A 12,307-nucleotide genomic window follows, 5' to 3' on the forward strand; every position below is an offset into this window, starting at 1 on the left:
CCCAAGCCTTTGGGCAGATTTTTATTTTGTTTTTTCAGTTTTAGAATAAAATACCTATTTTACCTTGTCCGGTTTTCTGAATAAACGGCCGCTACGAAAATAGGAATAAAGTTGTGTTTAAAGAATGGGATACTGCAACAGTGCTTTGCAGTTAACCTAAGGTATGTAAAAATAGTGAATTTTAGGGTAAAGGTTTTGAAAAGTGTATAGTCAAACTTCTAACATTATACAGCACACTGAAATACACTGCCAAGTAATTTTGCTAGTTCCATTTTTGCCAAGTTGAAAGCGAGCTGCAGGGCCCAAGAGCGGTTAAAGATTAAACATAAAGGGTATTTTCTAGCCTACTCTAACAACTTGCTCGGAACTCACAGATCACCCGCGGTGTGGAGCCCTACTCTAAGGACGAGAGAAGTTAGCAGCATCCAAACGCAATGTGAAATTGGCCAAGAAAGCGCGTGAACGCTTAAGCCAATTTTAGTGACAGGGCAAGCGCCCCAAAGGCTGGTTTTGGCGAGATCTTGAGAAGCGAAGGAATTACTAGCGTTCGTGGACCCTCTCGCGAGAGGTTTCGACGCCACGTCAGAAACTAGAGACCCTGACGCCGAGCGACAGGTGCTGGAACAAACCGACGGTGAAAAACGGCGGACGCAAAAGCGCTTCGGTGGGCAGGACTTCCGCCGGAAATGGGGTGGTCTGGGAGCTCTCCGAGCGGAATTCAGGCTGGGTTTTTCTTGCAAGTTCGGCTTGGGGGCTGGGTGAAGATGGCTTGCGCCGCTGCGCGGTCCCCGGCCGACCAGGACAGGTGAGTCCGGAGAGAGGAAGGGGCTTGCGGCGAGCCCGCGGGTGTTGCGCAGACTTCCCCAGCCCTGAGGAAGGCTCGCCGTGGGAGCTCAGCCCCAGCCCCGGGCTCCGGGCCTGTCCTCCGGCGCCCGTTCCTCCCTGAGGCCGGCTGCGCCAGGGCTGTTCGCAGGTCCCTAGATCCCAACTTTACCTAGCTCAGTGTTTACCTGTGCGTGAGACAGAGGACTTTGGGTGCTACGTGGACATGACGTTAAGTAATCACAGTGTGAAAAATCTGTTCTTTCAGTTGTTGGTGCGTTCGGAAAGGCTCGTTTGAGTTCTTTCAAGCCTTTAATACCTCAGACTCCGTAGTTTCTATATAAGAGAGCAGGCCCCGCCATCAGAAGCTTTTGACAGGCACCTGTATCTAACTGAACAGTTACGGCGTTGCTTCCTTCCTCCCTCCCTCCCTCTATCTAGCAAGTGATGTTTTTTTCCATCTAAGTTAAAGTTCGCTTTTTAAGTAGAGGGGAGGCAATTTAAAGAAAAATAGTTAAGCACATAATAGTATAGGTGTACCGGCAATCCTGATGATGATGATGATGAAAGAAAGAATGAATGAACTTTTGGAAATATTTCTCGAGTGATACCAGCTGGGCTTTTCCTGTGGCAGGTTCATTTGTATCTATCCTGCTTATTTAAATAACAAGAAGACCATAGCGGAGGGGCGGCGAATCCCCATAAGTAAGGTAAGCGGGCTGATACTTCTGTCTTTGAGGGCCTGGGGAGGTTGTATCGTCAGGGCCACAAAGGCTTCTTTTACTTTACTGCATTGTTTGGGGCATGAGGAGAACGGCAGCCAACAATTGGGGTGCTTTCATTAATAATGGTGATGCAGGAGGGCACTGATTCATAACTGAAAGAATTTTTTAAGTGGTTCTTCATGAGCCTGTGTTTGAAAGAAGTTGGGGGTGGAGTGTTGTAGGGTTTGCACGTTTTTGTTTTTTTAAACTTAAGGTTATGACACTCTTTCCCTTAATAAAGGAAACCAAAATTCTGGCATTGTACAATATGATATACAGAATGCAGCTGTGTTTTTAAACAAGACTTGCAGAAAATTCACATATGTTGAGTTTTACAGTTTTATGTCCATTATCATCGTCATCGTCTTCTTTTTGAGAGGGGTAAAGTTACTTTAAAATTAATACTTTTTAAAAGTACGTGTTTATAGTTTTAAAAGAGATGATTTCTGCCTTGTGCTGTTTCAGTAGGAAAACCCGAGTTCTTAGTTGGCCTGGTGGCTTAAGTTTAGAAAGTGCCTAGTGCCAAGTGAAGGGGGTCTTTGTAGCTTTTCATTTTCAAAATTAATGTTACATTCTATTTTTTTAAGATTAATTTACATTTTGTAATCTGATGATGGATTTAAGGAACTTGGCCTGAAGCAGTACATTATTTTTGTGTTATTTAATATCTCTCATTCTACTGCTTAAATGTGTAGAGGAAAGTCTGCTTTGCTGCTACAGGGTAAAAGAGAAGACGCCAAAGCACTGATTCAGAATAATGCCTAACATCAAGCCACATTGACAGAGGCCTCTGGAAGCAAGATCTCAAGATAATTTGGAGAATGATTGAATTGTTTTTAGTTTTATTGATTTATAGCATACATACGGAAACATACGTAAATCTTACGTGTTTATTTTGATTAAATTTCATAAAATGAGTACGCATGGGTAACCAAGCACCGAGATTTTAAAAAGAACACGTTACCAGCACTCAGGAAGATTCCTTTATGTCCCTTCCCAGTCTCTGTTCCATATACACTCACTACAAAGGATGACCCCTGCCCTGACTTCCGATACCATAGATTACTGTTGCTTGTTTCTTATTTTATTTCAGTGGCATTACACACTATATACTTTTATGTCTGTCTGATTTCAATGAACATGAAGCTTATGAGGTTTCAGCTTACGAGTGCTTATACCCTGCATTTGTGAGTGTAGTTTGTTGAATTTCATTGCTCTGTTGTAGGGTTTCCCGATAGCAGCACCACCAGCGTTTTGAGCCAGATGATTCATGGTTGCAGAGGCTGTGCTGTGCTGTGCTGTGTGGGGTTTAGCAGCATCCTTGGCTTCTACCCATCAGAAGCCAGTGCCCTACCCCACCCTAGTTGTGATGATCAAAAATGTCTCCTAGCGTTGCTGAATGTCAGGGGGCAAAATTACCTTGCTGAAAGCCACTGCTCTGTAGTACTACATTGTGTGTATATACCACAATCCAGCCTACTATTGATGGATAGTTGGGTTGTTTCTAGTTTGGGGCTATTAAAAATAGTGCTACTGTGAACATTCTTGAGATTGTCTATGTTGTATTTTTCCTCGATAACATACCTATAGCAGTGGAATTGCATGGCCATAAAAAATACATATATTTAACTTTAGTAGATACTGCCAAACAGTTTTCTAAAGTGGTTGCATCTGTATTATGTAGACTCCTTGAAAAAAGACCCTTGTGGCAAAGACAGTTCCTAGCATATATTTATTTAATAGACAGATGTGTCCATCAAAGTGTACCAATAATGACTACAGAATTCTGAGGGCTTCTGGACGAGCCAGAAAGGGTACTTGGTGATCAGGACAAACACTACTCCTCACTAAGCAATGGAATCTCCATTAGCCATACTAAGCTTTGTCTATTCTGAACATAAGGTTGTTATACCTTATAATTTGCTGAGTATGGACACTAAAGAGTAAATACAGACAGAAAGAAAGAAAGGAGGGAGGGAGGAAATGGTTGCATCTATAATAGTTGTTAAACCAGTATTAACCCTGTGAAGTTTATGTTCTCTTGGAAGGGAGGTGGATACACAAGTATGAATCAGTGTGAGTCCCAGGAATTTAAAAATCACAATGGAAACAACTGTACCTAAAAAAAAAAAAAAAAAGGAAACGTAGGATTTTGGTATGTGTTTTGACCAGATATTTGAAATGATTTATACAACAATGTAGCAATATCCACTTAAAGCTGAGCTATTTAGTGTTTTTGTTTTTAACTTTTCAGGCTGTTGAAAATCCTACAGCTACAGAGATTCAAGATGTATGCTCAGCAGTTGGACTTAATGTATTTCTTGAGGTATGATATGGTTCTTTGTTCACTATTTTCCATACTCATCTCATTGACATAATAACTTTCTTAAAGCCTGTTTTTATTTATTTCTTTATGTTAGAAAAATAAAATGTACTCTAGAGAATGGAATCGTGATCTTCAGTACAGGGGCAGGGTCCGGGTCCAGCTCAAACAGGAAGATGGCAGCCTCTGTCTTGTACAGTTCCCATCACGTAAGTTTTTTTTAATGAATGAATTAAGTTTGGGATAGGTTACTCCTCTACACTGTCAAAAATGTTCTAAAACTGACCTTTTGACAGGTCAAAAACGTAATTTACATTCTATAGATTAATTTAGAAAAAGGGCTGCTGCTGATGCAGAGAGGTAAACAGTGCTTTTAACTTCTTTTAAGTTAAGGACCTTTGAGAATGTGATGAAACCTACTAATCATTTCTCCAAAAAAAAAACATTGTTGCGTGAACATTTTATAATCCTCTGGAAGTCCCATCATTGTTCCCAGGTTAAGAATGTGAAATTATTAAATGGTCACACATTACTGCTATTTCAGATCCTAGAGACCCTTGAGGTCTGTTACTCATTTCTGCCAATAAATTAAAAAAGCCATATTGAGGGCTTCCCTGGTGGCGCAATGCTTAAGAATCCGCCTGCCAATGCAGGGGACATGGGTTCAAGCCCTGGTCTGGGAAGATCCCACATGCCGTGGAGCAGCTAAGCCCCTGTGCCACAACTACTGAGCCTGTGCTCTGGAGCCTGCGAGCTGCAACTGCTGAGCCCACATCCCACAACTACTGAAGCCCGTGCGCCTAGAGCCGCAACAAGAGAAGCCACCGCAGTGAGAAGCCCATGCACTGCAACAAAGAGTAGACCCCGCTAACCGCAACGAGAGAAAGCCCATGCGCAGCAACTAAGACGCAACGCTGCCAAAAAATATATAAATAAATAAATTTATTAAATAAAAAAATAAAAACCCATATTGAGGGAATTCCCTGGTGGTCCAGTGGTTAGGACTCTGTGCTCTCACTGCCAGGGGCCCGGGGTTCAGTCCCCAGTCAGGGAACTAAGATCACACAAGCTGCACAGGGTGGCCAAAATAAATAAATAAATAATTTAAAAAATTAAAAATAAAAAGCCATATTGAGTGAAAAACGCAAGAGATATGCATAGTGTGCCACTTAGGTACACATTTAAATACAAAATATTACTGTTTATTGATTGATGTATATGCAGTATTGTTTAATGACATATATATAAACACTTTTGAAATGGACTAGAAGAAAACACCAAGTCTTAAGGTAGTAGTTAACCTAATGGCGAGTAGGGAGTGAGGAGTGTGGTCAGGGGTGTGATGGTCAGAGTAGATTGTAGCATTAGCTCTAGTGTTTTATTTCTTAAAAAACAATGAGAACCAAACAAAACAAACTTCAGTATTCCAATATATTAACTCGGTGTATTGGGAAGATGAGTATTTATTTACATGTAATTCTTTACTTTTCTGAATTTTTTATTTGTAAAAAATATGTTCTAGGTTTTATAAATGGAGCTGTTAATTTTTTTCTTGACACAGTAACCCCAAAGTGACAACTGAATTGTTTTTAATTGAATTAAAATAACTGGTTATTATTCTAACATAATTATTTGGTTATTAATATCTACCAAAACCTGTCAGGATTGGTAGATATTTCTAGAAACTTAAGGGTCTGACTCGGGAATGACAGGTAGTATATTCAGTGTATTTTTTCTTTTCTTTGGCATCCTCCTACACTACTTCTTACAAGTCAAAAGACCAAAAAAAAACAAAAACAAAAACCATCAACCTTTTGCTTTGACTAGTTGATAACATAGAAGTAAAAACTACAGTTGAAAAGATGTTGCTTCCTGTTTCCAATAAGAAAACAGTAAGAAAGTAAAAAACAGAGCTGAGCGGCTGATGTGTTGAAAGCAGCCACTGGAGCTGGAGGAGGTGGTTGGTGCCCAGAGCAGGGGGCACGTGGGCATAAATCATTTGGGCGTGTGAGTGACATATTTTGTAGCTTAATGACATGGGCGTTTGCTGTAAGATTGAGAGGGCCTGTGCTTCCTAGCTTAAGTTACAATGATATCCTGACTCGGTTTTCAGCTTGTTATGTTTAGATATATCTTCCTTTGATCTTCAAGTCAATTCCTAGGACCAAGATCAAATTTTTTATTTCAAGTAAAGTGTTCTAAATTTTTATTTTGTTCATTTAAATATTTCAGCATTGTTCTTAATACATTTTCTCCAGGAAAGGTCCCCACTTGAGAAAATCATTGTCTTCATAGTCATTTGATTTTTTCTTTTTCTTTTTTTTTTGGTACGCGGGCCTCTCACTGCTGTGGCCTCTCCCGTCGCGGAGCACAGGCTCCGGACACGCAGGCTCAGCGGCCATGGCTCACGGGCCCAGCCGCTCCGCGGCATGTGGAATCTTCCCGGACTGGGGCATGAACCCGTGTCCCCTGCATCAGCAGGCGGACTCCCAACCACTGCGCCACCAGGGAAGCCCTGATTTTTTCTTTTTAAATTCTTATTTTCTTGATGTGGTGATGATTTCTTAAACTTCATGATTTTCAAGTTAACGACCTTTTATGTCTTATTTCTCAGATTATACACTAAGCCTAACTTCTTGTTCCTAGGTAAGTCAGTAATGTTGTATGCTGCAGAAATGATACCTAAACTGAAAACAAGGACACAAAAAACCGGAGGTGGTGACCAGAGTCTTCAGCAAGGAGAGGGAAGTAAAAAAGGGAAAGGAAAGAAGAAGAAGTGACCTGGTATGAGAATCAAGGATGTGGTACTACTGTAAGAGACATGAATGGAGGTTTCTCATTTGTATCTGAGAGAAACAGCAGCTTTCTGTTTGCATCATTTAACTGAACTATGAACATTTGTGCCTCCCAGCTTCAGCATCAGAGTTGACAATGAAATAAATTTACATCAGAAATATGCATCCAGCTCTTAGGAAGTATAAAAGAAATTTTTTCTTTTTGCCTTTTAATGCAGTTTTTGTGAAAGAAAGAATCATTTTTTTAAATGGACAGTGGACTCTACCATAAGTTACTTGAAATCCTATATCTGTTTGTCCTCTGTGTAAACATGTTTCAGATAAATGAGTTTAATAAGATTTGAAGTACACATTTTGTTCCTCTTTTAAGTTAATGAAATAAATTTCAAACTGACTTTTGTAGCTTTTGCTTACAAATTAGTTAATGCCAGCAGAGGAGATAAAGAGAATAAAATGGGGAGTGGAAGCGTAGTGTGAGCCTAAAACCAGAAGAAAGTGGTTAAATCCTTTTGGAGGTCTGTGAACAGGCAGTCTGTAGATCATATTCTTTTTTTTCTTTTTACTTGGAGTATAGTTGCTTTACACTACGGTGTCAGTTTCTGCTGTACAGCAAAGTGAATCAGCCATACATATACATATATCCCCTCTTTTTTAGATTTCCTTCCCATTTAGGTCTCCACAGAGCACCAAGTAGAGTTCCCTGTGCTATACAGTAGGATCTCATTAGTTATCTGTTTCACACATAGTAGTGTATATATGTCAGTCCCAATTTCCCAGTTCATCCCACGCCCCCTTCCCTCGTGGTATCCCTATGTTTGATCTCTATGTCTGTGTCTTTCTTTCTGCTTTGCATATAATTAAGATCATCTGTACCATTTTTCTAGATTCCACATATATGCATTAATATATATTTGTTTTTCTCTTTCTGACTTCACTCTGTAGATCATATTCTTCTACTCAATTATTGTAATTGAATTGTTTAATCAATTACTAGTTTGTTGGCATGTGGAAAGTCCTGGAGTTTAAGCTTTAGATTTGCTTACTGTGTAGACTTAAGAATATTATTTTACTTGGAGTTCTAAAATTACCTATGCTTTAGCACCTTGACATAAACATTTTTTCAAGAAACTAAATTGGATTGGTGATTCTAACTTTATTCCAAAGCACTGTTCTAAAAGTGGTGATTTTGTGTAAAATTTAAGAGACTCCTTATCCAGCCATATGTTTTTGTCTACTGATCATCTCTTGGGGAACTGCCTTCCCTGACTCCATATGCTTCTGGAAGGGCAGTTAATTACAGGACTGCATCCTGACCACAGGATATGACCCAAGCCAGGCCAATGGATTATTTCTCACAAATATTAAATCTGGAGTAGAAACACAAGTACAAATGGTGATGGGAATTGTTTACAAATTTGAGCTATCCTGATTCCTGTCTTCCTGAGGCCTGGTATAGCTCTTCTGTGAATCTTATGAGCCCCCTTATGTCCTCCTTTAAATCCCCATTTCTTTAAGTTTTTATTGCTTGAGATCAAACAATTCCAAGTGATTACAGAATAAACGAAGCCAGACTTTCAGAACTTTAAAAGGGGTTACACATCCAGGCTGTATGAGATGATCCATTGGTATGCAGGAAGAAGTATTAGAATTGTTACTTAGGTTTTTTTCTCTCTAATGACTTCTGTTGTTAATATGTTTTATAGTGAACATAATAGTACAGCAGTTTATATATCAGACTTACAAATAAATACAGGGTTGCAAAACATGATTCAGAGAAGCTGGGGAAGTGTATCACTTAGGAATGTGTTTGGCTGTGTAACAGAAAACGATGAGGGACTTAAGCAGGAATTAAATTTTTTCAAATAACATGAAACCCAAAGGTTATTATAGGTGTTGGTTCGGTTGCTCAGTGATGCCCTCATACCTTTCTACTCCGCTATCCATGGCATGTTTCTAACATCCTTACAGTTGTTGCAAGCTTGTAAAAGGGATGATACCAGACCCGACATTGTATCAGAGTTCCACATCTGTCCCCCGTTAAAAGGAAAGCCAGAGATTTCTCAGAATCCCTCCTGGCCAACTTTCACTTAAGTTTCATTGTCAAGAACTCTGGCACAAAGTGAAATACAGCCTTTCAGTCCTGATAGTAGAGGCAGCCAAGGAAGTGAGTAGTTGAGAGTGGATACTGGGGCGGTCAACTTAAAAGATCTGTTACAGAAAGATCACTAGAATCTAAAATTCTTTTACTTATGGGACAATAGGATTGTCAGAAAAGGTTTCACAACTATTGCTGTAACATATTGCTGTTTCTTCATCTTGCTGCAATCAGTGAATAATTAACTTTGCTTCTTTCCCAGTCAAGTGAAAAATAGACTCTTCTCTAATGAGCAAAATTGAGCATTTATTCATATGTTGAAATGTCATTTGTATTTATTTCAGTGAATTATGTTCACATCCTTTGCCCTTTTTTTAAGGACTTTATTGTTATCAATATTGTACATAATTTAAAGAGCCAGCCAGTTTTAATAGTTTCAATTTTAGGCATTAACTTCCATCTGTAGAGGAGGATAATTTCGTTTTCCTTCCTTTACCCCCAACACATGCATGCATCTTTCCCATCTTCCCTCCTACCACTGTATTTTATAATTTTAATCACTATTCAGAGTTTACATTATTATCCTATACTCCATTCATAGCTGAACCATGTAGTACCTTTGCTGTTCAAAATTACGGTCAGGGATCCAGCAGCACTGGGCTCCCCTGGGAGTTTGTGGAAAACGCTGAATCTCTGGCCCAAGCCCAGAATTTGAATGCATTTAGGAAGATCCCCAGTTTCTGATCTCCAGAAACACTCTTGAGTATGCTGTGGTTATTTTTTATTTCTTTGGGGCTAATTTTTTTCTTTTATTTGCTCAGTTTCCTGAATATTTGTCACTAACTCAGCCATAAACTATCAGTTGTCAAAACAACCTTACAAATAGTTTGTTCACATCAGATAGTTTATTTTTTTTTGTTTTTTTTAATTTTATTTTTGGCTGCGTTGGGTCTTCATTGCTGTGTGCGGGCTTTCTCTAGTTGCTGCAAGCAGGGGATACTCTTCGTTGCGGTAAGCAGGCTTCTCATTGCAGTGGCTTCTCTTGTTGTGGATCATGGGCTCTAGGTGCACGGGCTCAGTAGTTGTGGCACGCAGGCTCAGCAGTTGTGGCTCACGGGCTCTAGAGCGCAGGCTCAGTGGTTGTGGCGCATGGGCTTAGCTGCTCCGTGGCATGTGGGATCTTTGCAGACCAGGGCTCGAACCCGTGTCCCCTGCATTGGCAGGCGGATTCTTAACCGCTGCACCACCAGGGAAGCCCAAGTAGTTCATTAATTTCATCTTTTTAAAGAAGTCTCTTCTGGAGCCTTTCACCTGGCTCTAATCTCTACTAGTTACCCTTTCCACCCAGTGCACAGCTTCACTCAGGTCTCTCTCTTCACCATCATTCAGAGCATGACTCGCTTCACTACTTTGCTGTTTTTGGATATCCTGTATTTCTGCATGTTATGTATTCTTTCTTGAGTTACTTCTTTGTTTTGTGTAGCCCATGTTCAGGATCTTCCTGGGAAAAATGTAAGGGAGGTAAATGTTCTTAGACCTTGCATATCTGAAAGTGTCATCATTCTACCCTCACACTGTTTGGCTGGGTATAGAACTAGAATTGGAAATCATTTCGTTTCAGAAGTCTAAGGGCATTGCTTCATGGTCTTCTGTTGTAGCCATTCTAGTTCATGATCCGTCGTGACTCACATTTTTGTTACTGAAACTCAGATCTCAGTATTCGTAAATATCACAACAGTGCGCTTTGTGTGGGTCTCCTTTTGTCTATTGTACTGGGTACCTAATGGGCCCTTTCAATATAGAGACTTGTGTTCTTCAGTTCTGGGAGATTTTCTTGAAAATTTCATTGATTTTTCTCCCCTTTCTGATCTTGGAATTGCTTTTTTAAAAAAATTAGACCAACAGCTTTATTGAAAGATGAGAACAGAGCCCCTCTTCCCCCGGGGTCTTGGTGGCATCAGCCTCAGGCTCTGAGCATCTAGGCATCCTATAGCCGGAGAGCTGATCTTGGAATTCCTTATTTAAATATTGGACCTGCTGGGCAAGTCCTAAAATTTTCTTATCTTTTTTTCTTATTTCCATTTCTTTGTCTTTATGTTCTAGTTCCTAGAATTTCTCAGCTTTATCTTCCAACCCTTCTATTGAACTTTTCATTTTTCTTGTTATTTTCAACTTCTGTAAGCTCTTTTGTCACCTAAATGTTTCCTTTTTCTAGCATTCTATTCTTATTTCATGGATATAATTTCTTCTTTCTTAGAGGGTATGGTTTATATCCTTTTACTTCCAAGTCACTTTTTTTTTTAATTGTTTTTATTTAGATTCCTGTCATGTTTAAGTGGCTTTCCTTAATTTTTTTTTAAGAGTGAAAGACCAAAAAAGTTGATTGGAAGTTCTGAGCATATAAGAAGGGCTTGCAGACTGTGAGTTTCACTAAAGGGATATCTGGCTGAGACATTTTGGGGGAAACTTCCAAGATCAGAGGTGTTTTCTCTTAGGCTGATGTGCTTCCCCAGAGAGAAGTCTAAGAAGCTTCCAGGAGGATAAAGATCTGGGAGCCTAGGGGGAGAAGGCAGGGTGGGGCTAATGGGTCTCAGCATTTAGTTGCTCAATCCTGTTTTTAATACAACTTCCCTCCCTTAACTCTGCCTGTGTCCCCTACTCCAAAGATCCTCTTACTATCTCCAGAGGATAAACCTCCAGTCTTTACTTGGATATGAATAGTTCTTCCCTAAACCCTTTTTTTTTTTTTTTTTTAGTTTCCTCCCAACATTAAGATGCTCTTTACAGTTGTTTTGATATTGAGGGTAACTATAATGAAATTTCTGTACCCAAAGAGAGACTAGGTGGGGTAGGCAGAATGGGCCGCTCTCCCTACCACTGGCCCCGCCCCCGCAGAAAAAAACCAAAAACAATAAAAACAAAACCACCTGTGAGTATGTTACTTTACATGACAAAAGGCTTTGCATATGAGATTAAGGATCTTGAGCTGCAGAGTAGCCTGGATTATCCAGGTGAGCCCAATGTAAATCACAAAGGTGCTTATAAAAGGGAAGCAGAGGTCAGAGTACCAAGTAGCCACAAACCGAGGAATGCAGGCAGCATGTAGAAGCTGAAAGCAGCAAGGACATGGATTCTCCCCTACAGTCTCCAGATGAAATGCAGCCCTGCCAACCTCTTGGATGTCTGACCTTCAGAACTGTAAGCTAATACAACTGTGTTGTTTTAAGCCACTGAATTTGTTGTAATATGTTACAGCAACAATAGGAAACTAACACACCAGGTGAACTAATGAGCTAAGACAAACTCTCCAGACCTTGGGATTCTCGACCTTACTAGTAGTCTCTACCAGTAGTTCTTGTTGGCGAAAAATTTAATCAGTTGATCTAAGAAGGAATGGGAAATTTTTATTCAAGCCAAATTTGAGGATTGAGCATCCTCAAACCCGGGAAGAGCATCTCAGAAAGCTCTGAGAATTGTTCTGCCCATTAGAAGTCAAGACACAGTTTAT

General features: G+C 40.0%; 1 protein-coding gene across 2 annotated transcripts; it reads left to right on the top strand.

The window, feature by feature from the left end:
* The first annotated feature begins 565 nt into the window (after positions 1-565).
* On the top strand, positions 566-7,099 carry SRP19 (signal recognition particle 19). 2 transcript variants are annotated; one of them, XM_027100104.1, is made up of 5 exons: positions 566-805; positions 1,457-1,532; positions 3,841-3,912; positions 4,007-4,118; positions 6,556-7,099. In XM_027100104.1, exons 1-5 carry the CDS (start codon positions 687-689, stop codon positions 6,687-6,689), a joined length of 513 nt encoding a protein of 170 aa, XP_026955905.1. In that variant the 5' UTR covers positions 566-686; the 3' UTR covers positions 6,690-7,099. The 2 variants fall into 2 exon arrangements, with proteins under 2 accessions (XP_026955905.1, XP_026955910.1); XM_027100109.1 differs by lacking the exon at positions 1,457-1,532 and having other exon boundaries at positions 677-805; positions 6,556-6,665.
* Positions 7,100-12,307: the final 5,208 nt, after the last annotated feature.

The sequence above is a fragment of the Aethalodelphis obliquidens genome, unplaced genomic scaffold (genome assembly GCF_003676395.1).
Source record: "Aethalodelphis obliquidens isolate GAN/ISIS:26980383/991018 unplaced genomic scaffold, ASM367639v1 scaffold4, whole genome shotgun sequence".
NCBI lineage: Eukaryota > Metazoa > Chordata > Mammalia > Artiodactyla > Delphinidae > Aethalodelphis > Aethalodelphis obliquidens.

Coding starts and splice junctions, on each gene's coding strand:
- SRP19 (XM_027100104.1), top strand. CDS start 687: ATGGGGTGGTCTGGGAGCTCTCCGAGCGGAATTCAGGCTGGGTTTTTC. Junction 3,913..4,006: donor GACTTAATGTATTTCTTGAG/GTATGATATGGT, acceptor TCTTTATGTTAG/AAAAATAAAATGTACTCTAG. Junction 4,119..6,555: donor TCTTGTACAGTTCCCATCAC/GTAAGTTTTTTT, acceptor TCTTGTTCCTAG/GTAAGTCAGTAATGTTGTAT.